Source organism: Parus major, chromosome 2, assembly GCF_001522545.3.
Source record: "Parus major isolate Abel chromosome 2, Parus_major1.1, whole genome shotgun sequence".
NCBI lineage: Eukaryota > Metazoa > Chordata > Aves > Passeriformes > Paridae > Parus > Parus major.
Window position 1 is genome coordinate 142,812,972 of NC_031769.1, and position 25,754 is coordinate 142,838,725.

General features: G+C 43.2%; 1 protein-coding gene across 2 annotated transcripts in view; it reads right to left on the reverse strand.

Moving 5' to 3' along the window:
- Nucleotides 1-25,748, reverse strand: part of KCNQ3 (potassium voltage-gated channel subfamily Q member 3) — a 187,577-nt gene extending 161,829 nt beyond the window's left edge. For both annotated transcript variants that reach the window (XM_015618837.1, XM_015618836.1), the window contains exon 1: nucleotides 25,131-25,748. In XM_015618837.1, the coding sequence (XP_015474323.1) occupies nucleotides 25,131-25,462 (332 nt within the window). In that variant the 5' untranslated portion in view covers nucleotides 25,463-25,748. The remainder of the gene's footprint in view (nucleotides 1-25,130) is intronic.
- Nucleotides 25,749-25,754: the final 6 nt, after the last annotated feature.

Consider the following 25,754-nt stretch of genomic DNA (forward strand, 5'->3'; position numbering starts at 1 on the left):
GTGAAGCTCATTAATAACACAGGATTATCATCCAGTGGATTCTAATGAAATTCTAGAAGCTATCAAAAAAAAAAAAGAAACCCAAAATAAAATATTCTGGATGCCTATTAGTTACTTGGGGCTTTTTCCTGTTCCTTCTCCATTAAATCACTAGCCCCAAACTTAACACAAAGGGCCCAGTCAATCACAACCATTTTTATCTGCTGTCTTTGTCAGCACTTATCTGCACAGCTTTAAAAACAAAAGCTGTAGGAGACAGCATCAGATGCTTCAGATGCTTCCCCTTTGTGCACTGCTCCCATCACCTGTCTCACTGCTCTTGTTAAATCTTTGATGGGAGTCTTCAGCATTCCTGCAAAATAATTTATGCATTTTCCCCACCTCTGCAACTACCTTGTGACAAGAACCAGAAATCACAGAGGCTGCAATTAATGCATTTCCACCATCTGAAACCAATGCTGTAAAACCAGAGCCCAACCTTGTCACAAACATCCAGTGGCATTGTGTCTACTGACAGAGCAGCTCAGTTATAACCTGGATTGCTCTGACCATGAATTGAGTGAAGCTCAGTCACACCTGAGCCCTGCAGTTAATTTAGCAGTTTATGGTAAAGGAAGACTGAAAATGTGACATCTGTGCAAAGATAATCTGCTTGATTGATCCCTTCCTAATTCTGGGGCTTAGCCTCACTGAACAATCCCATGCATTGAATCCTCCACATGTGAAGTTAAATCAAAATTTAAAAGTTAATTTGTTCCATTAGGAACGTTTAGAGGAAATACTAATCTGTTATGGAGAATATGGAAAAGTGGAAATGAAGGATAGACCTACCTAAGAAGATGTTAAAAGAAACTGATTAAGCAAAGAGCAAAACGTCACCAGAATTATACCTGGAGCATCTTCAAACAGTTTGGAGAAGTTCATAAAGGAAATTGTGGGAATTCATAAGGAGCTCAAATGGAGCTGCTAATCAGAGAGGCAAAGTCACTGACACCACCTCAGGGGATCAATGTTGCAGCCTGCTTTCCCTAAAGCAGCTGAGGCAGGACCCGTGGGCTTTGCTGCTGATGCAGGGGAGATGTCAGTGAGGCACTGGCCACCAAGGGACTCTCTAGTGCCACTGGCTCTGCTTCCCAGTACTCAGGGAACAGAGCTAGACTCACATCTCAGGAGCTTCCAGCAGCTGGGCTCCAACACGTGCCAGAGCCTCCTCCATAACAACAAAGATTAGCCTTGACATTTCCAATATTCTAAAATATAAAGTAAGAAAAAAAGCAATATGTATATTTTTAGGCACTCTTCTTGTCTGTATTATTTTTCCTGTAATAAATCATAAGGTTACAAAAAGAACCCAAGTTTAAATTTAAATATTTTCAAGAAACCTTTAAGAGAAGTACATCCAGTATTAAGGTCTATCATGTTTATTAATATTAGAAAATATTATAAAACAAGGTGGCAAAAATTGTGAAGAAATTCCAAAAAATAACCACAAGGTTGTTTTTAGGGTATTTTTCCTCTTAGATCCACAAATGTTATCTTTTCAGTAAGCTGTTAAGATGGAAGATGACTATTCCCTTTAATTATGCTGGGAAAGTGAGGAATGGGGGAAGCAGAAGAGCTGTTTGAACTGAAAACCAGCATTGGCAAAAGACAGAAATGAATATACACAGGCTGTGCATAAATATAGATATGGATTTGAAAGGTTTTGAGCCACTAAAATAGCAAAAGCCTTGAACAGTCTTCAAATAGCAGCCGTGGGAGCAAAGCTGCGGGATCCGTGTACCCGGCAGCGATGTGCAGATGTGCCCAGGCTCTCCAAGCACTGTTCACTCTTGGGAACTGCCTGGCTACAGAAACATGGGCTGCATTTTGGGGTAATTTGCTGAGTATTCCAGCCTTTTGCATCCTTCTCAGCCTCCTTTGTGGCCCCTGTGGAGCTTTGTTCTCAGCTGCTACTGACAACCAAGCTCATCGTTCAAAACTAATGCCAGTCCAGTAGTGACTGCAGTCCTGCTCTGAGCCCACTGTGGGCAGACTCTAATTAGCCTTCACAAAGATTTTATTCACTTAAGGAAAGGACCACATTGTGTTCCTGCATCAGACAGAAGAGAACAGAACTCAATCCCTGCAAAGATGTCCTTCCTGTCCTGGATTCTTCCACAGGTGCTTGCTTCTATTCAGAGGAACAAATTAAAATCTCCTTCCTCCAGAGACTTCTGTCATTAGCTCACCAAAGGAGTCTGAGAGCTGTAAAGTTTCTCCTGATGTCCAGGCAGAGATGGGAGGGATGAGGGAAGGAGCAGTTTTACCTCATGGCTGTGCAGTGAGCAGCCCACTGCAGTCCCCTCTGAGCAGGTGCACTCGCAGTGCCACACAAGGAAATGGGATATTGTCTCACACAATTCCTACTGACCACACTTGTCACTTTCCCCACTTTACTGTATCAGCTATTTCTTCTTTTGCCCTCTTCATCTCACCCACACTGTTGTATTTTTTTAGACTACAAATCTGTTATGTTTCAAAAAACTCCATTTCTGCTCTGGTAAGATATAATAGCAGCAGAATATCACAGGCAAAATCAGAACTGAGCCCCCAGGAGAAATGAGAAGATTATGATTTCTATATTATCCAAATTTTCTTTTAAAAAAGAAAATTTGAGAGAGCAGGAAGTATTCAGTTCCCAGTATTTTGGAAAGCTTATACATACACTTACATCTCTGTGACTGCCTGATAACACAAACCTTCCAAAGACAAAAGGAATAAATAAAGAAAATAAACATATATGTAAAAAGCTGCTGTAATTGTCACAAAAAGCCCCTTGTGGTTAAGACTGCAAGAAACTCTGCAAGTATCTTGGGATTTGTACTCAAACTGGAAGTCACCACCCCTAAGAGACATTTTTTTTAGAGAGAGCCAGGTCACCTGTAATTCAAAATTCAATGAACAAATTTATCTAAGTTGCTTTTATAGTGTTTTTGCCTAATGTGATAAAATAGAGACAACAGAGGTGTAAAGGATTTTTTGTTTGTCAGTTTGGGTTATTTTTCCTAAGTAGGAGGAGATACCAAGGAAAGATTTCTTTGTAAATGGCTTTGCAATTCTTAACTCCTAAACAGGTGCTAGCAACATCTATGAAAGTTATTTTTGTAGAAGGATGCCTGTGCTTTCTCCAAACACTAAGATACAGGCAATACCAGAAAAAAAAATAAAAATAATACACATATATCTTAAAGATTGTGCTTTTGTATTTTAACAAAAGCTGTTTTATAACCTGAAGGAAAATGCCTATTTGACTGATTTTACATAACCTGCTTATCTTCAATACCTACCTTTTCAGCTTCCCTGGCTATAAATAGCCCTCACTCACATGACACAGCAAACCCACAGATCCCTCGCATCTCCACACACTGCAGATACCCCAAGAAGCTGCAGGAGGGGTCGATAAATCTTCCCTGAGCTGGCCAAACTCCATGAAGAGCACGGATGTGAACAAGGAGAACCCAGAGTGGAACCATGAGCTCCAAAGGGATGTGATCTCACGGGCACAGGCTGACTAAAGCAGGCCTCCTCTCTGCTGCCTATCCCCTGCTGTGAAGAGATGCCTCACGAAACCGTAATTAACCTTTAAACCAGCAGTTAAAGTTAAGACTTCCCTAGAAAAGATGCCCAAACCTGTTTTTCATAAAAAGGCTTTTATTGCTTTGAAAGTTTTATTAAAATGCCAACAGACCAATTACACTTGATTGTTTCCAGCATCTACCTGCCTTGGTTATCACTCAGCTCACAACACAGAGAGGTGTTTGCTCCATTACAGGCTCTCCTCTCATTCTCTGGAACTACATTTTTTATTCACTACTGTTCCCCAGGTAGTCCAGAAAATTTGGAATATCAATCTCTTTTGCTAACAATATAGTACCTTACAATGAATTTAGGTGGTCATATATCAAAGGATTTGTGCTGTCTGAAGCAACAGGGAAAGCTCCCTCCCAAACAAAACCCCTCATGTCCAAAACCTTATTGTAACCAGAAAAGAAAAAAAAAAAAAACCAAAACCAATTTCTAGAAAAGGCTTTATTTGATAAAGCACTGAAAACTTTAAGCAGAAAATAAAAATTCTGGGTAGAATATTCTTTGCACTGGAGACTAGGATTAGCTAAAGTGGAAAGAGGTAGCAAACCCTAACCACTCCCGTAACCATTCAGCTCTTCTTGCCATGGCAACAATGCCATTAAATTCACTGTCCTGTCACACAGCAGAGCTCATAAGGAAGCTCTTCCCTTCTGGAGGCGCAGGGCTGCAGGCACAGGAGCCTCAGTGCCTGACTGCAAGGATGTGGAACTTCTGAGGGACCAGGTCCCTGCTTTGGCTCAGCCATCACATCTCCCTCCCCTGCACAGCCAGAGAGGTGCCTGGGAGGTGACTATAATGCAGAAATATCAACAGCTACAGCTTGGAAACACTTCTCCATTTGAGCTGTGAAGGGCTGAGCCTGTGCCCTGTAGGTCTGTGAGTTTACAGGAGTGCCCCTGTTGCTATCAGTGCCAGTGCCTGTACAAGTGCATTACACACCAGAGATAAGTTTGATAGCTACTGTCCTTTGAAAAATACCAGCATTGTACTATAATCCTGGAAAATCTGACCAGCAGCATGTTTAGAGTATTGGGAGATAATGACTGCTTTAATAACATTGTCTTAAAACACCAAAATAGAGAAAAAACAGAGACTTTTCTTGTTTATAACATGCACATTATCCAGATACATTGTTCAACATCAATAGAGTCATTTGTGAAATCAATGGTGACATTTCAAATGGTTACACTCGCAAGTTTAAGTTGTATGTAGACACTGAGCACATCTTCAGTTCTCCAATTCAGAATCATAGCATAAAAGCTGTCTGTACCTTGGAAATCTTTTGGGGTTTTTTGAAGGAAGCTGTTTGGGTTTTTAATAGCTGACTACTATGAGAAATGACGGAAATCCGAAAGACATTTTATCCGTCTCATTTTTAATGTTTTCCAATTGTTGTCTCCAGAATAAGCTCATTCCTCCACAACCAGCAATTTTCTAGCCAGAGATTTAAATAAATCAGTGAGCAGTGATGTGCCATAGCGGCATTTCTAAAATTAGTTGCACACTTATAATTCTGATTTCCCACCTCTGCTCTTCCCTGGAGTACTCAGGCTACAGAGCCAAAGGACACAAAACTGAAATATAAAGATAGGCATAATGGCTTTGCCAAAAACATATTTTTGGCATTTATGTACTACAGGCCTCTCTTTAGCCAGTTTATCTTTTCGTTCATTTCCACCAGAATACTCAGCCAAGTTTCAGCTCAGCTTATGCTACATGGAAGTCACACCGTTTCTGAAAGCCTCCAGCACGTAATTCAGAGCTGCTCACTCATTTTTCTTTCTTTTCCTGTTGTCAGGGATAACCTCCAATGTATTTACAGATGAGAAAAGGATCCTTCTGGAAAACCCTTCTGCAGCTGAATTGAGAGAGCTAATGGGGCTCATAGATTTTTCCTGAGACACCACAAGCACCTTCCAGCAGAAAGTGCCCATTTGTTTGCTACTGAAGGAAGCTCTTTGGACCCTGCAAGCTTCATCCAGGATCCATCTCCTGCAATTTCCAGCTAAGGCTGAGGAGCTGACACGGAGCAGAGGAGCTCCACCAGGAGCACCCACCATGTCTTTTATGTCACAGCATATTGTCCTTAGGAAAGCTTTACCACTGCAGGTTGGGCTCCAGCCCTGGTGCCAGAGCACAGCAAGACCACCTTGCCAGAGCAGCTCAGCCCTGAGTCATGGTTCCTGCTGTGCTTTCCCTTGCCTCCTGCTGGGAATAGCAGTTTCTCACAGATCTGTGCCAGCCCTTATTGATCCTGTGTCAGATCTTTATTGCACTCACCCCAAATCTATTAGCTGCTCTGGCATAAGCTGGAAGAGGCAAAGATGCATGAAGCTGCCTTGCTGACTTTTCTAATAGCTTTTCTTCAAATAAGCTGTTCCTGTAGTATATACAACATTATTAACAGTTTATACTGAGGGCAAACTGTGAGTATTGCTAATGCTTCTTGTTTCACCCCTCTTCTCCTGGATCCACCTGTAAATACCCCTATTACACTAAAACTGTAAGGCTTTTGAGTAAAGACCAGTTTTTTATCTGCATTTGCAGTAAGATCACAGGCCACAAATAGCTTCTTGCTGCTGCAACACAAATACTTTATTTATACTTCCCATGAACAAGCCTTCCACTTTTCTTGTTTTCTCTGACCTCCCTAATGACTGAAAAATTAGTGAAGTTCAGCCACTGACAATCCAAGCTGCAGTTAGCAGTGTTATCTCACTGTAACAAATTTTGAGCATCGAATGACAAGAGTTCATTTCCCTTTCCAGCCTTTCCAGCCCTTCTCACAGTCACTTTCCTCCCCAGTTAAACCAGACACTGCAACAAAGCCCACTTGTTGAGACACTGCAGACTGGGAGAGCTGGGTGGGCCAGTAGCATCCAGCACCTGTGCCAATTCTGCCCCCACTGCCTGCTTGCAGCAGCACCACATACAGGATTCAGAGACACAAAAACAAGTTTTGCTTTCCAGAGTTGCCAGAAACAAAGCCAACCTCAGCTTGTCTGCAAGAATCAACAACAAAAACAGCATGCATGAGCACTTGCCAGCTGAAGGATCACAACCCACCTCGAGGTTTGTGCATCAGATTTAGCCCATATATCTCCAAAATGCAGCTGCAACTGCCATGAAATGCTATAGCTCAACAGCTCAGGGTGGCCCAGAAAAGGAAGAAAACCTCAGTGTTATACGATTCTCTATTTTTGATTGCCTGCCTAACTCCTCTGCATTTCCACCAGAGACAGGTCACTGCAGGAAGGGCAGAGATGAGACAGAGTACAGGTGGGGGCAGAGCATGCACACAGGCTGCATTTTTAAACCCTCCAGTCTCCCAGTGTCAACAGGCCAAGGAAAATGAGATGGAACCACAGATTTCAGGTTAAGTCATCAAATAAATCTACCGAATCTACCAGGAGCTTGTATATGAATCTGAGTGAGATGTGGCTGCAAAGCTTGGTTTGAGAATAAAATGGATGAGACCTCCAGAAACACAAACCCAACCACCCCCAGCAAAGAGAGGTATTAGTCAAAAATATCCCACCCCATGACAGGCTGTGTATGAGCAGCCAGCTGCATTTGAGTGCCACTCTGACCATGTGTGACACACCAGCCATAGAACAACACATGTTCTTGAATTAATGCCATCAAATTTCTACTCCTGTCTCTTCAGCACTATGAGCAGAACAGTCCCCAGTCTCAAAGTCGGTAGATCCTTCACCCATGGTGAGCTGAATTGATATAAAAGAAGCTGAATTAGACCTGAAACATGACAACCTTTAGTTGGCTTATCTTCTCCCCCTGGGAGTGAAAATAGCAGGATAAACAACAGTTTGTGTATCCACAACTTGCACACTCACTGAGCCCCACCTCAGGAAGAGAGACACCCTCTCAGGAACAGTGACAAAGCAGAGGTGCCTTAAGAAAGTAATTTAATCTGTGCTTAAGTGAGGACACTGCCAGTGAGGATGCCAGCCTTGCAGATGTATTTTGAACATCACTTAAAGGCCAGTTAGTGGGAAAAGTCTCCCAAAGTGGTCTCTGACCTTTAACTCCCAATGTCTTCCCAAAACAACCATGAAGGGCATAATCCCCAGTTATCAAAGAACATTTACTAATATTGAACCACTGCTGGTTCTGGAGTGGCACCACTCTCTTTTCCACCAGAGATACCATCTTCTATTTACTGGCCCACTTTTTTCCCACTGTCCTTTTCACTCTCTGTCCCTTGAGCAAGGAAGGAGCAGTCTGTGGGAACCAGAAAATCCAGCACTATGCTCCTTCCATTCTTCCCTGGCCGGAGATTTGTCACTGTGCCACACATGCAAAACACTAATAATAATACTGAAGCATTGAGACTACTAGTTATGACAGTAAGCACAACTGCTTTCCTGTTAAATTACACTTGCCCCAGCTGGTAATCACAGTCATTTTTTGTGTCTAGTTATGTACAAATTTGTCCCCAGCTTGGGAACAAGGATCCTCTTTTCTCTGTCTGGGCAGTGCAGAGCCCAAGGGATGGCTGGGGAGGGTGAACAGCATCTCTCTGAGGAGATGTGTGTGTGTCCACACCTCATCAGCTTCTCAGGAGAAGGATGAAGATTTTATGGAAGCACTGTGGTGGGACCTAGAAGTGCTGGAAGAAGTCTGGGATACTCTGGGAGTACAAGGATGCACAGCCCAAAGGGCTTTCATCTCTGCTTGTTCCTGAAGGTGCTTCTGTAATATGTATAAATATACGACATATGATTTCTGAGTTAGTGAAAAAAGCACTTGTTACATCCAAACAGGAATAGGGGCTGCAGTGACTGTGTGGTACTACCCTATTTCAAACATACATTCACAGCTATGTCAGACATATCCTTTGCCATCACATTCATCTCCTATTCATTTTGACTTATCACATGATTAATAATGCCTGCACACTGCTAATAGTGTCCTTATTGCCACTAAAAATTATTTGGAGGCTTAAAAAGGGTGCCATGAGATGAAGATTAATCTCAGACTAAAACCTTGATTTTATGGTAGATTTGCTGACTTATACAGAGGCCAGTGTCTTTCCTTTGCTTCATCTTAAAGTAAAAAATAAATAAAATAAAATAAAATAAATAAAATAAAATAAATAAAATAATTTAGAAATAAAAACATAAAATAAATAAAATAAAATTTATATTAGAAACTAAAAAAAACCACCAAAACCACCCCAACCACCAATCTACAGGGAAAATCCTGTAAATTACATAAAAACAATAAAAGAGAATTATAGAAGGTCTTGATACCATGTTGCAGGGTAGAGCATTTTATGGGATAAAGAAGAAACTGAAACTTATTGAAGAGAAGTGTTGTCAGGCCATGAGAACAGAGAACAGCTGAAATCATCACCTCATTACGTGCTTCTCCCAGTCCTGTGAAATCTCAGGTTCAAGAATGAAGTTTAATTTTGAGAATGAAATAGGGGAGTCACCACCCTGAAAATGTTCAAAAATACATATACATAGCACTTCATGACATGGTGTAGTGGGAATTCATTCAATGAATGATGACCCTGAAGGTCTTTTCCAACATTAATGATTCTAGACCATTGCTCTTTTATCATGCATTTAACATGCCTTGAAGATGCAGATTCTTTGGTGTCTGTTCTTTAGACTTCAGGTTTGGAGCACGTAGGAAGAAAGGGAGGTTCAGTGTTCCAGGGCAGCCCCAAATTCCCACAAAGCACACTATCCTAGGATTTCAGCTCTGAGGGCTCAGCTCTGCACTGGAATAACAAATGAAGCTTCAATCTCGTGTTCTTTGGGTGTCAGGATGTAACTCACAGCTCTGTGCTGCCAAGAGCAGATGATAGCCATGGCATGTACGATGGATGCACTCAGAAATCACGGCCCCCTGGCTCTCTGCAGGTCAGCAACAGTTCAAGCAACAATCAGCTGGTTTCCTCCATGACCTGGGCAAGACCCCTCACCACTGAGCAGGCCTTGGGCTTGTTCTCAGCACACCCAGAGCACACAATGTCTCCCTGCAGACCAACAGCAACATCAGGTTTCACTGCAGACACTTGTAATTAGATGAAAATAGGCAACTTGCCTGGAACAGCCACCAAAGCACCAGGCGGGCAATTAAGTCAGTTTCTCTATACAAGCACCACCTTCATTAAGTGCTTCTAACATGTTGACCTAAAAAAGTCATCTTATTTCCCCACCTCCTTCTCTTTTACCTCTCACAATGAGAGAGATTATTCCTCTTTCCTCTCATTTTTGCAAGTTTGTTTCCAACATTTCCCTTGCCTCCTCCTGAAGCTCAGCTGCTGTTTTGTCACCATCACTGGAACTGCTTTCAAAGCTGCTGGCTTCTTCCCTAAGCTATTGCTGTCTCTGTCTTACCTCACTCTGAAAAACATGGGCTTTATTGCTTATTTTTTCCTTTTTTTTTTTTCCTTTTTTTTTTAATCAAGTGGGCTGAAAATCATTTTTTTCCCCTCTGGACAAGGCAGACATCAGGCAGGTCCATCTGTTCTCCTTACAGGATCAGTGGCAAAGAGACTTCATGGACACCTAAAACTTACATCCCACTCTTCAAAAGAGCTGACAGCTGAAGAAATGACCATATTGCAATTGCTTTTTAAAATAACTGAAGAGATACAGCTAGGTGTTTGTGTTCTGAATACAATAACATTGACTTAGAGGCCTTTCCAATAAGAAAAAGAAACCAAACCAAAACACCACATTCTGGAAATCATTATTTGGCCATCAACACAGGGACTACACTGACCAGAAAGACCAGCACTGCAGAAAGTTGATGATCTTGGTTCATGCATTTACACGCTTTGAGAAGGGTGTTCCAGACTTTAGACTGTATGAGATTTTAGCACTTGGCACAGTCATCTCAAGGCCAAAAAGGCTGGCTTGTTTTATCCTCATGTCCAGAGTACTTCACAAAGTTATTATCCCCACAAGGCCTTCAACAACGTGATTAGGATGAGACTCACCTCAGTGTTTGTAATGTAGATTTCTACATCTAAGCCATGGATTGAAGCTCCTCTTACACTCAAGGGGTATCTATTTATTTGTCACAATCCCTGGCAATCAGGGTAAATCACTGTCTCACCTACTTCAGGATGAGCTCAAGATCAGCAATGCTGCTGTAGCCAGGGTTTATACCAGCAACTGAGGAGATTGAAATGACATATTTAGACATTTACAGGGAAGACATCTACATATCATTTTAAGCATCCCAGCACAATTACTGGGACTACTACTACTTGTGTTATGTTACATTATGATATTAAAAATACAGCTAAGATACAGGTAAATCTCATTTTCCTGAGTTAATTCATTGCTCATTTGCTTATCTGTTGCTAAATTTAAAAGAAAAAAAACAAAAAACAAAAAACAAGAAAGGAAGGTTCCCCAAACCCAACATATTCCTGGCTATATCTTGCAGTCCTGCTTAATCACCAGCCAAGAATATACAAAATCATTAATTTAGCCCATATTTTGCAGCTAAGATACAGTCTACAGCTGTCTTCTAGAAAATTCTCCAAGTTTGGTTTAAAAATGACAAGTGGAAAAATGATAATTTCTTGTGCTAATCCTTTCAGCAGATACCTAATCTGCTATTAGACCTTATGTATAGCCTGAATTTATTTTGCATCCCTTTCCAATCGCGCTATATCGTCATTTATGCAATTAAAAAGCCCTCTGGTTAAACAGAAACTCCGTCTTCATAGCCTGGAACAAACGCTGATGGAAATCTCAGATTAATGCTAATAAACACATTATCTATTATTCAAGTTTCTGGGAAATTAACTCATGGTAAAGTGAAAACAAGCATTGCCAACGAAGACAGATTTCCATCTGCTCAAAATATCTTTTCTTCACTCATCCTAATGATGTTTTCTTTAGAGTTGCTGTTTCCAGAAAACTATAAAGTATTATTCTATAACAGCAGATTTTTCCCTATGGTGTCCAACAAAATGTTTCTTTGGAGGTGATTATGTTCTTCTTTGGTCTCTGGGAGCAATGTTCTTTCTCATCCCATTTGCTGGGGAATGTGACTCAGGCATTCAGCCCTGGCTATGTGCTCAATTGCTACAGAAAGCTGCTGTCCATTCATTGTCACACCAAGAGCTCCCATCTTTAATTTCTTTGTTATCAACACTGGCAGCAAATGGAGCTGCAAACAGGACATGGTATTATCATCTTGACTCTGGGAGCAACAGCTGCAGATGTGATATAAACCTGTGCATAAAGCAACATGCAGGTCATGGATTATTCTGTGCTCCTAAACCACTTCTTCCTACTACTGAGACCAGGGACAGATAGTAGTTCCATTTGTATCCTTTCTGGGAAGAGAAATCAGTGTCCACCTCCACTTATTCCCTCTTTCTTGAGAGAACAGCTGAGTCACCACGAGGAAGCTGTTACCTCCACAGGTCATCGATAAATCACCCTGTCCCAACACCATCACCACCCCTGGGCAAAGAGTGATCCAGGGCTGTGACTCACAGGTGTGTGGGCCTGAATCTCAACAGCTCTGTGAGCTTCTCCTACAAGGACTGGTTTGTGTAGGGACTCAAAAAGCCTTTCCCAAAGTCACAGGTGGCCCACGGGAAGGACCTTACCCCTGGATGCCATATTCCCTGGCATCAGGGAGCTGTGCAACCAAACAAGAAACACTAAGGAGGTTAGAACACAAGGTGATTCAGAGATAATTCTTGCACCTAAACTACCTTGCTCCATATGGATAAAGTAATTCTTGATGAGTCCATACTCGGAGGGAATAGAGGCACATTTTTAATCCTGACATAGGTGAACCCAATGTCAAAATCCAGTAAGTTAAAAAAGGAGTAGAAAAGATAAAAAAAGTAAATACAGCTATGTATGAGTAAGAGACAACTTGACACGTCAGCTCCATCAACCTGATATTAGCACTTAGGTTGAGGGATTTTAAGTCAGACTCAACTCTGCTGTCCCAGTCATGTAATGTAGGAAAGGCGGAGCTGGATGATCCAGTGATTGGTGCTGTTCTTCAGCAGGGAGGTAATGAATGCCACCAAGGAAAAGAGGGGATATGGGACTGAGTGAGGGACAGGGAGAAAGAGATGGGAAAGTGAGAAGAAGCTGTAGAGCTGAAACTGAATGATTTTTCTGAATGATGAAAAATTGGTGGGAATAGTTACAACATTTGGTTGTACAAATTGGTTCCAACATTTGTTAAAGAAAAGAAAAAAAAGTAATTCGGAAATATTTCCTATCTTCAATAAAGTCTACTGATTAATGAAAACTATACCTAGCACTTCCCAGTACTCCAAACACAAACAACACTGGTTTGAGTTAGCCTAGAGACACACAACTTCCTCTGTAGCTAAATATGAACATTGCTCTGCAGTGGGTTGACCTGCCCAGCATCTCTGTCTAGATGTTATAGCTCACTTCTGTCTCTGCACACTGAGGATTAAATGGAGTGGGGAGGAAGAAAACTCTCCATGACACTGGGCCCAGAAGTCTGCATGTTATGTGAAATACATTAAACAACATATTCTGCGAAAAGCAACCAAATATATTTTTCCTTGCGATATAATGGAGTTCAGATCTTGGAGATGCACAAAACTCAAGTGGATACAGCCCCAAGAAACTTGACTTGAGTTTGAAGTTAACCTTGCTCTGTGGACTGGACTGCAGACCTCTAAAACCTTACAAATTAACTGGTTTTATGGTTGCAATTGTCAACTCCCTCCTACAGGCCCAATATCAGACATGACCTACACCAGAAATGTGAAGAAAGACAGCCCTTGCAAAATTTGCCCAGCTTGTCTGCACCGGATTTGTTACCCAATTAACTGGACTTATGAGGGAGGAAAAAACTCTCTCTCATCTCTGAGGAGCAAGGAGGAAAGGAAAGCCTCCATGCTTGAATAAACCAGCTCCCAGCATAAAGGAAAGAGGCTGTGACCACCATGGTGTGAATACTGGCTGGGAATCCTATCTGGGATAGGTTGGTGCTCACTTGTTATTCTGCCAGGGGATCTCCATCTCTCCTATTTACCCCACTCCTCAAGCTATCTTACACTACTGGGAGGTCAAGTGTGTTGTGTGCAAGACCTTGATCCTGGCCTCTGGTACTAGCAGAATATCCATAAAAATAAAAAGATTTTGTATTGAGTCCAGAACAAGCTTGTGGTGCAGCAGCCAAATCCAATTGTTCTTGTGACTGTAATAGATTTACTTTACATTTGCACTGACATGACTAAAAGAGGTTGCTCGCTCAGTATTTCTGCAAAAACAAGCAAAACACGAACTAGCAGCTGTTAAAGGAATACACCACCGCCCAAATACACTTCTGTAAGTCAGGGCATTTGCATGCATCCAGATTTCATACAGTTTTCCAATGATTTTCAGCATTAAGTTTAATTATGCTGGTTTCCTGCTTCAGCTAGTGTATGAAAGTGAGCATGCCCTTGAAAATACTGAGTGGTGCTTACATCTCTGCAAAGTCTCCAATTTTATACAGAAAACTGTAGCACTTAGAAAACTGTCTGGGCCCACAAATGGCTCTCATGATCATCCTCATTCACAGCAGGTCATTCAAATTGACCTTCTACACTCGTTAGAGGCTTTTAAAGGACAATATTCAAGCCACCCTCAAAATGTTTTCTCATCCCTAAAAGACACCTAGAAAACAGTGATGCCTGCTCTTTGATTTTGGGAGGTAATTTTGAGTGATATAGTCAAGAGAAACAATAGCAATGCACAGAAATTCAGGAATAGGAAGAAGGAGGACTGATGCTGGCAACCTCCCAACACAGTAGCTCCTGTGCCCAGGTAAATAAAAAAGACAAAAGGAAAAGAGAGTCAATCACAGCCTTAGATTTGAAGCCCAGTACAACAGGTAGTTATGTCTGGGTTTGAATGTGACCTCAAGATCAACTGCAATTACCATCATAAATCAAAAGCAAATTTATGTGAGAGCTCAGGGAGATAAAGCTCAAGGCAAAACAGAATAAAAGGAAGGTGGAAAGTTAAACTCAAGAATCCCAACTAGAGAAAAACCTTAAAACCACTGAAATGTTATTTTCTTTGGCATAATGACAGGGATGACTGTAGGCTTGTCATGGCTTGGGATACTAAGTAGTAACACATACAAAGCTCTTGAGGAAAGAGAATTAGAATTGAGTCTAATATTAATAAAAGTCTATGTAACAATAAGAATCATATTCCTCTTGCCTTTAAAGGTACAACTCATTTGTCTGAACATGGCTTTTACTGCAGACATTTACCAAAGATCAGCTCTGGCAGTAGACAAGGGAGAGCTGCTCAGAGGAGCTGAAGCTGTGATTTATCTCCAGGTAAAACAAACTCTCACATCAGGTTGGATGAATTCCACTCTAAAATCTCTTGACTGTATTGACTAAATCTCCACTGACTATAAAGAGAAGCTAAATACCTACTGCACACACAGAACCCTACATGAGCATATTTACATTAGCTGTCCTAATGTGCCTTTGATCCTTGCCCCTCAGGTCAGGCACAAACTTTCCCTTTCCTCAGGTGTTTTCACTGCAAATACCTAAATTTGAATTAGTTCCATGAGGTCTCCTTTGTAGTCAGGGAAGGGTTTCAATTTCTGCAAGATGTGATTAATCTCACCCATTTTAAAATTGTCTTCTGAATGAGATTAATTGCACTCCAGAAAGTTCCATTTCCTGTTTTTCTTCAGCAGCTATAAAAGAATTCCAGACAGCAACCTCAGATAATGTGCTAGATGGATGGATCCCATTGAGGAATGACCAACGCTCAAGCCCTGAGGAAGAGCAAGGCAATGCAGTTTGTGGAAGTAATTTAACACTGAAGAGAGTAGTGTATTTGACACTGTAATGTGTGATAGCACCATAATCTGAGAGCAGGAATTGTCATGAGCCAGCCTCTGCCAGATCTCTCCTCTGCACCAGGAACTGACAAGGTAATGGAGCAACATCTACAAAAATGAGTGAGACACAATCAGGAGAAACAGCCAAATATCAGCAGCCACACAACTAGGAATGTCTTCACATTTTACACAACAAGTTCGATACTGAATGATCAGTGGGCTCTTCCTCCTGGATTACTATCACAAAAATGTATTTTTTTGTTAATATTCCAAGATGTGGGGGTGAAGTGTTGAAACCCCCATGGGAGTTGGATCAGCACAAGAAGTGTTGAAACAAAAAAGGCAAAAGCCACAGCAAAGTTCCATGAACAGGAAGGAGAAAAGATGTAGAATGTCAAATGTTACTGAACACACACATAGGGTGAAACCTGTATTATTTCAGTGTGGTAGGATTTCTTGGGCCTTTGTCTAAGTGAAAGGTCTTATCCTAGGGGCAATGGTTTGAAACTAAGAGCATCAACTTAGGCAATGAGGGTGATAAAATGCTGGCACAGGTTGCCCAGAGAGGTGGTGGATGCCCCATCCCCAGAAACATTCAAGGCCAGGATGGATGTCTGGAACTGTGTACCTGCCCATAGCAGCAGGGTTGGACTAGACTTTTAAAGGTCTCTTCCAACTTAAATGATTCTAGGATCCTATAAAAAAAAAAAAAAAATAATAAAAAAAGTGGTTTTTTGCATAGACCCAGAAGGATAACCTCAAAGTGGTAAGATTTCACATATAAGAATTATGTCTGTTCTATTAATTCAAAGGTGCTCATTCCAGCTCTCTGTCCCTGAGGCCAGCTGGCATGACCAGTGTCCACATCACTGACCTCATTCACCTCCAGAGCAGGGAACCCCTCTCAGGCTCCTACTGGGAGTGGTCCCACATCTGTGGCAGCACCTGCTCTGTGCTCAGCCAGTCACCTCAGAACAAATCCACCACCCAGCAGTGTCCTGCTATCAGTCAGTGTGTGTCACTGCTTGGGAACATCCCTGGCACAGCTTTGACAATTAGCCAAGACATGGCTAATGACTGCTCTGGGTGTGAGCAAAGCTGCTGTCATAGCTGCAGAGCAGGGCTGGTCCTGGGCTGCATCTGCTGCCAGGGCACAGAAGGTGTCTGAGGTGTGATCAGGGAGCCTCAGCTGTGTGCATTGAAATTCTCCCAGCACATCTCACAGGAGCAACAGTGTTAGCAAAGGTAGAAGAGCAAATTCCAGTTCGTGTAATTACCTTCCTAAACTAATTCCCCTGCAATTTCAATCAGCTGCTCTTGACATTCCCTCCTCAGGGTGTAATCCCTCCTCATAAGCACTCTGAGCCTGCATGGAGAGGCATGAGGGGAGCAAAGATAAAGCAGAGCTGATGCTGCACTGCTGGGAACTGGTGGGCAGCTCCACACCAGAAACTTTGGGGATCTCACTATCACTCCCTCAACAGCTGCACTTGCTTCTCCTCCATCCCCACTGAAAGCAGAAAATTTTACACTCTGAATTTACAGTGTATGGGGGGATGTCCTGTAAAGAGTCTGCTGGTATAAGATTAACTAACATCTCTGTCATTGACCTAAAGTTAGGTATAGCCCAACTCAAATGGCTCCTATGAAACACAGAAGAACCAGGACCTGGATGGTTTGGGATATTTAGGCTTTCGGCATTGCTTTTTCTCTAGTCCAGTGGTGGATGGCACCAGGAATCATTAATTATTTTGTTGTTTGATACACACACTATGTCAAAAGCATGAAAATCTGAGATGGAGAGATAATTATTAAATGCATATCACAGAACTAAATAGATAAACATAGCCTGAAACTCAGGTTTCAACAAAAAGAAATGAGGAAATATTTGCAGTTTTGACACAGGTGCAATATCTCATAAAATCTTTGGTTTAGTATTAATTCAGATGACTAGGAGAAACTATATAACATGAAAAACTAGATCCAGAGCTATAAATAAAGACCTAACAAATAAAATTGTATTAACCAGGAATCAGGGAAGTTGTTATTTAGTGAAATACTGAATGGTATCTGATACTTCTGGCCTTACTACGAGTTTCCTTAATGATCTTGAAATTGAATGTTAGCAAAATTGTGAGGTACTAACCTAGAAGGTGATAAAAAAACTAGTGAGGACACAATAAAGTAAATATAAAAGCATTTGAGATTAAAAAAAAAGCACCACTGGAGAGTCAACAGGACAATCACACAACCCTTTGGGTTGCCAAAGGAATGAAAAGCACATTCATGCAGCTTGCAGCCACAGCTCTGAAAACACAGTGACAAGCGAGATCCAAGTATCCATGAAATTAACAAGGTGTGGAAAGTCAAAGGAAGTAAAAGACAACAGCAACCCAGAGAGGATGAGGATTCCTCCTCTATCACTGCCACACAATGGATCTCTGCAGCTCCAGCACCATGCAGCAACTGAGAGAAATTAAAGCACGAAAGACTTTGGCAAGAATAGTCATGAGGGAGAGGGGAATGAGAGCAAGTGCCATCTCAAGAGACACCAGATGTGTCTCATGTCAGTGTCTCAGCATCTCTCCAGACTGAGAATTAGACTACAACCAGAGGTGGTTATTCAGCTATGGAAAGGCTGAAGATGTGTGATGGATCCTCTGAAGAACTTGAGCTTAGAAGGATCCCACCAGGCCTGAGTAGAACAACGAGCTGGTTGTACAGAGGAAGATGATGATACCTCATGTTGCTTTACACCAAATCCCTGTCACACTCTTGTGCTTTGGATTACCTCAGTGTCACCTTGGATAGGTTCCTCCTGACTTCAGTGGGACCTTCCAAGTTAAAGACACGTTTATGCAATTTTCTCACTTAAGACTGGGGAAGGCAATTTACAGATTTCCAGACTGGAAGTTCTCCAAAAGTGCCTTTTTCCAAGTAGGTTACCAAAACCTAAATATCCTGGGGCATGTCCCTCTCTCCACAGAAAATGCTGAGTTTCCCAGCTGCCATCCTAAGGCAGCATACACTTAACAGCTCTTGTGGAGCTTATTCCCTGCAAAGCTATTAATATTTAAGTTATCCCATTTAATACAGTATCTGCCAGAAGCAATAGCAGATGCATGGCTCCATTCTTTCTGTAAAGTTTTGTGCACAAGAGAGTATGGCATTCTTAAATACAAAAAGGGAATATAATGTTATTACATATAAGAATAAACATTATAATTTATTTATACCATGCAAGGCTGATCGTGGTAGTACCCAGACACCTGGCTGTGTCTAAGGTCACCAGTCTTTTATGTTGGTAAACAAAATAAAAATTATCTTTATGCTCACTTGATTAATTTTGATCAGAACGTTTCTTCCAGCTATTAAATCAAATTCCTCAAGTTCAGATCTTGTCCTTGAATATTCATGCCATTGTCTGACCTTCCACATGCCCCTCAATGCCACACAGGACTTTCTGACAGTCAAGGGATACAGAATTATGTTCTATGTATATGCACAGGTTTGTATGTTGGGTAAGCTATAAACAAAAATGATTCAATCAAGTGTTATTTGAAGATGAGGGCTACCAAAAAAAAAGAAATATGCTGGTTGAGTGGATTCTGAGGTGATCTTTGTGAGAAGTATCTTTTCCCCAGTAGAAGGCTGGGGAACCTTCATATTTACCTGCACACACAAAATCACACAGTGATATATGACTGGAATTATATGTACGTGTAATTTTTTTTTAATCCAGCTGTTAAGACACATAGTCTTTAGTTACTTTTATCCATTAAATTTGTTTTGAGTGTTCCTACATTTTCCAGCAAAATGAGCAAAACAAGCGTAGGAAGCCTCTCCCTGCTCATTTTTGTACCATTTCCCTAATGTCCCCTTCAGATTAAAACAAGAAGCAAAGTTCAGGTGTCCTCTTTGCCCAGCAGCTGTCCCAGGAGTGCAAAGACCCTGCTGTGGCCCATCATCATCCACTGTTTGCAACAAGGAAAAATAGAGGCATGTGAAGAGGCTGGGATGGCTTTTATGGAGAGAGGTACCTCTGACAAGGGTGCACGCTGGTGATACTGAGGTAAATTCAGGCATGGGCTTTCCCACTGACAGTGTCTCCAGGACTGCTGGGGTGGTACTGAGATGCTGCTGCTCCTCACACCAGATCCCTCAAAAGAGAAGAGAAACATGATTTGCTGACTGCTGTGGTGGCTTAGCTATATCATTGCTTGTCAATCTGATTAAGTTTGGGATTGCTCCGTTTTGTGGACCTAACACCAGGGACTATGACTTCTGTTTGAGGGGCTGAGCTGGCAGCACTGCAAGACCAGCTGCTGAGCGTTTGCTGGCACTGTCAGCGCTGTTTCCCCCCAGCATGCCGGGCCCTCCCGCGGGCACCGCTCACCACCGTGGATTCCAACGCCCATCAGATGGGGCTGGGCTGCAGCAGGATGCTCAGAGACCTGCAGCCCCAGGGGGACACTGAGGCACACCCTGTGCACCGTGCAGCCCTGTGCCTGCAGCTCCCACGAACCACGGAGCAGGCATGAGCTTCACCAAAACTTGGCAAATGGCAGCGTAGTCAAGGCAACGTGGAATGCAGGCAAACAAAGCCCACCTGGGGGTACCCACTGTGGAGTGGGTCTTGCTCTCAGCACTGGTGCCCAAGCACAAAGATTTGAGGCTGCAGGTGAACACTTGTTCCCACCAAAGGGCCTGGTCTGTAATTGCAAAGGAAGTTTGGATGCTTAAACAAGCATCAGGCACCTGTGAGCTGGGGATCACCAGCCACACATTACCCAGGCAGTGGCTTCCCCAGGCTGTGCTGCCCCTTCTCATTCCCCCCAGCAAATCCCATCTTCTGTCATGCCAGCTGATCCCAGCAGCTGAGCTACAGTCACACCCCCCAAACCACACACCATCCCAGGGCAGCTCCGCAAGCCTCCGCGGAGCTGCAAGAGCAGAGGTGTGTGGTAAGGTCTCCAATGACTAAGACTTCATTAGTTTTTACAAAGTATGCTGCAGAATATTTATCCATGCATTATGATGAATTAGCATAAATAATTAAAGCAGAACTCATATTGGCACACACAGAAGCAAAGGGCACTCGCTAATGGACCAGGCTCGCTCTGCTGCTCTAGGGACTCACTTAGATACAAGTCCATGCCAAACAAGCCAAGAAAGGATTCACATTTGTCCCTCTTTTTACCCCAAACCTTCTCCCATCTCCCTCCAGGTGGCTCACAGAGACAGGGGAGTGAGCACATCTTATGGAGCACCTCCTAAAGGGCAAGGAGGAAAATAAGGGAAAGCCTCCAGACCTCCAACCTGTTCCCCAAATCCCATGACACTCTTTTCTGCAAGCAGCCCACCTACAATCAGTCATGCAAGAGGTGCTTGCTGGTGCTTCCCAGAAATGCTGCTGATTTGATAGATCACATGACTCTGCCTCTTCTTTTTATTCCAGGTATTAAGCAGTACTGAAAGAAGATTGCATGGCAAATAGAGAAGGGTTCTCTAATGTTCCCCATGGCTTCGCCCTCGCATCCGCAGGTACACCATGGTGATCTACACCAGCAGACTGCAGGTGATATTGCACACTTCCCCAAAAAGAAATATCTAATCACAAACCTTTTCCTAGTTTTATTTTTCCATGAAAGTAAAAGCTGCAGTTGTCTCAGAAGATGATATGAAAATGAGAATATCTCCTAGTTACCTCTCCTTCTTTTTAAGTCAGGTTAAAAATTTTCCACTAATTGTAAATCCAAACAATCTGTATTATGTTATCTTTCTGGACTCTGTCCTTTATCCACCAAATATTTTGTGCTTAGAACTAAAAAAAAAATGGAAAACTAAAAATCTTGTTTCGGGTTTTTCATTCTGCTCATTAATGCTTCTGTGCATAAATAAAGCATTTTGTAGCTTGTGGAGGCAGACAGGTCTTGAGTCTGTGTCCCTGGCCACAGCACACATCCCACCAGGCACAACTGCAGGGGTTTCCTACAAGATATTGCACTGCCTAACACAAAGGGAAATACAGAATATCATTGGAACATCAGCTGTAGCTACAGTGACATGAGCTCAGAAAAGAGCAGGGATAGGCTGTAGCCTGACCTGCAACCCCCAAGAGACATTTCCAAATGAAACATCTCAAAAAATACCTCAAAATCTCAGGTTATTTTATTTTATTTTATTTTATTTTATTTTATTTTATTTTAATACTGAAAATGTTCAGCTAGAGTTTAGCTTTATAGACACGAATTTTTTCATGGGAAAAACAGTTTTTTCTTACCAAGTAAGACCACTAAGACATTGCCATATTGCCAAGAACACCATGAACCCTAGTGACCCAAAAAAGGGGAACATCATGGGTGATAGATAAATCTTTTGTCTAGTAGAGCTATCTGTGAACAAATGTTTTCAGATGGTGAAGGAAACAGAGCCAGCCTCTTTAGGGACCAAATCCCCAAGGATAGGCTTGGACAAACTCACTTGTGCAGAATGAAGAACGAAGAATCACAAGGAAAGTATCTCACATCACTTTCTCTCAATTACTACCAGTGAAAGCTGAATGCTAAAATTGCCATCAGGAATTACTCCCTTTCTGAACTGCATCTCTGTCTCTAGGGCTCAGCATAGCTTGATCCCATTTATGAGTTCTCCTTGAATTACTTCATTAGACTGAAGCATTTCAGAACACCCAACACCAACTGAAGCGAGCGTTTACGAGAGGCAGCGCTTGAGCCTCATTTATGTGCACATGGCAGCAGCGAGATCCACACAGGATCGTGACCCCTCTGCAGCCATATGTGCATCTCTGCATGATTTAATGAGGTCCCATCTGTACCACCCTTTCAAAAGTTGTGGCATCCAAAGCTTTCACAAAAACCTTGTCAAAACCCCTTCCTGCCCCTCACACAACACCCTCAGCATGTCTTGAAAAGTTGCAACACACTTTCATCAGCAGCTACCTGCCTTCCAAACCCTGGGATATACACAATATTGGAGTGCTTTGCATCATCTCTTTGTTAAACATCTCTGAATGCTTGTATCCATAAGGAATTTGTCACATCCAGACGTGCTGCAATCCCTTTTGGCCCTCAGCTGTTTATTCTTTAGTTATTTGTATTTGACAGCAACAATCATACTGGTTAATTTTGGGTGCATGGCACTTACTACAAAGTTACTCAGAAGATGAAACAAAGCATAACGTGCCATTAAGATAACATAAATGGGACTTTCCTTGAAAATTAAAACAGGATCAAATTTGTAGATTTTATGGGAAGGCAACCTCCCACCTTCCCAATGAAAAGTGTAAGCTGTTCTAGTGTGAAAAGAAGCACTGGCAGACTACTGGGATGGAACTACACCATGTCACAGCAGCACCTCCAAATGAGAGAGACTCCTTTAAAGAAAGAAAAAATGTTAAAAGACAATCCATTTGAAAGTAAGAATAAAGACTTTGGGTATCAACTTAGATGCTGCTTCCCCACAGCTCCTGCCCTCGAGCAGGTCCTCCTTCTCCAGTGGCACGAACAAGCTCTGAAGCCTGTCAGCCAGATCTCAGCACACTCTTCCATCACTCTCAGCAGATTCCTTTTGTAGGGTTGGATCCTGCAGTGAGGTAAGACCCCACTGCCTCAACTGAGTTCAGAGGGAGCTGAGACTGAACAGGAACTCAGTGGGGCCAACTTGGACAGCAAGATCCTCTGGATGTCTTGGGAAGAGATGGAGTGTCTATGCTTGGGTGACAGACTTGTGTGTTTTACTTCCTTTAAGGATAAAGACTTGTAGACGTGTTTTGTTTCATTTTTATTAATATTGAATTTGGCACTAATGGTTTTCACAAGACTGTCACTGACTTTTGTGAGTCAGACTGACATTTCAGTTTTGCAGGAGTGAGTAGTCATCAAAGAGAAGCTGACCACACAGTGTCAGGTTCACTCCTAAGAAGGATCAAACCTTACCAACGTCATAATTTTTTCCCATTCTGTGAACCTGTATTGCATAAGTATCTTACAGTCAAGCACACATCTAGAGAGTTATCTAAAATGAATGCTGTAACTTGGAAATTCTTATACCACTGCAAATAATTGTGAATCTCTCAGCCCACCTGAGCCTGACACATCCACTGTCCTATTGCTTATATCCAGACATGAGCCTGGACACAGATTTGACCCAGCTGGCACAGAGGGGTGAAAGCTGCTTGGACTGCTCTGCTGTGCACTAAAGCCTCACTGATGGGTGTGGGATGGCCAGGGCAGGATGAAAGGGGTACCCCTCTGTCCAGTCCTGACTCTCTTCCAGCCAGAAGCAGCATTATGCAATACTGAACACAACAGCAAGCTCCAGCCCAAAGAGTTTTCCCAGCAAAACACACTTCAAACGTCGCTCCCTGCTAGCGTGAGTTTTCCTATGTCAAAAAGAGGTGAAAGAACCAAAAAAGTGTCACTGCATCCTGTTTCCACTGTTTCAGATTTTAAGCTGGAAAACAGGACCTGAGTCCCAAGATGTACTTTATGAACAAACACTGAAAACAGGGGAGCAGCAATGAATGAGTACACTCTAGTAGTGAAGGCTCCCTTTTAATTTTTGCTCAGGGCTAAATCACTGCGAACATCCATAGGTATGTTTACTGAAGGTAAAATCAGAGCTCTACATTCAAGTTGTTTATTTGCAGGTGCAAGGACTATGCCAATGATCAGGACTTCCTGAGATCCAGGTCCAGGCTCACAACCCATGCAGCCTAGAGAGCCTTGTTTGTCTTTGGCAAACAAACTAATTTCAAAAATCACTGCTTAAATCCTGTCACACAGAGCTCTGCACACCTTATAATGCCAGAGAAAAACAGTAGCATTGTGATCACTGATAAACCACTAGGTTTCCAAATACATTCACAACACTGAAACGTACATTTATTCTAATAGGACTCTGCCAACTCTAAGAAGGAATCTGTGATGTTCACAGAATGATCTTTTCAATACTCTTTATGAAAACTTAAGGCAGCAACAGAATTTTTAGGAATGCAAACATAGTTGTCATTCTCTTGACTCGTCACCTATGGGCCATAAAACGAGTTTATTTCCTCTCGGTTCACTTGTGGTCAGTGTAACTTTCTGGTTGACAGCGCTGCAGTGCTCGGGTTTCATGCACTGCGGGGTGATGCTTATCGGACCGAAACCCGATGGTTTTCATTTGACGCTTTTAGCTACGGAAGGAATCGGTTCACTCGCGGTCTGTAAGAGCGAGTTGAACCTCACGCTCCGGGTTGAGCTGAACTGGCCGCGTTCCCCTCAAGCACTTCGAGCCTTAAAACCGCTCAGAGCTTGGTTTTTCTGGCATCCCTCTTCCAGTGCCTCAGACACACAGGCTCGGGAATGCCGCTCCAAGGCAACGTGGAGGTAAGGGTAAGACAGAAACTGAGTTAAAAGCAGCTGCTCCTTTTGGAAAACCCGACGACATAAGAGAAATAAAGCGGCTCAGCAGCACAGCCCGTATCAGACCCTCGCTTCACACACAGCCGGCGCCGGAGCGAGCCCCCGGAGCCTTACACCGAGAATGATAAAGCAAAACGCTGGCTCCGAGCGCAGCCCCCCGGGGCAGCCCCGGACGCGCCCTCGGGAGCCCCGCTCCGCGCTCCGCGTACTCACACGAAGGCGTGATAGAGCAGCGCCCAGCCGCGGGGTCGTTCCAGGGCGTCGTAGATCAAAGTTTGGATGCGGCGGTACCTGGCGTGGTTCCGCTTCACCGGGCGGCTCAAGGGGGTCTTCGCCAGCAGTCCCAGTCCCGGCGGGCTCCGCTTGCCGCCCTCCTCCTTCCCGCCGCCCTCCAGCAGCAGCGTCCCGTCGCGGTCGCCGCCGGTGCCCAGGGCCAGCGAGCCCTGCTCGGGGTCGCCGCCGGCCGCCGCTCGCCGCCCCGCCGCCGCCGCCGCCCCGCCGGCCGCGCTACCGCCTGCCGCTCCGCGCCGCGCCTTCAGCCCCATGGTCACCGGCGGGCCCCGGAGGCGAGCTGCAGATCGGCGGCGGCAGCCCCGGGAGCCCCAGGGCCATGATCCGAGCTCCCCGCCCCTCCCCCCAAAATGACTTCTCTATATATTTATATATATATATTCATCTGTGAATGTATGTGTGTGTATATATATATATAGATATATATCTGTATCTCTATGGAGGGAGGGGGTAAGAAGCGGTGGGCAGGGGGAGGCGGTCACATCCCCGTCAGGTCACCCCCGCCGGCGGGCAGCGGGCGGGCAGGAGCGCGGTGCGCACCTGGGC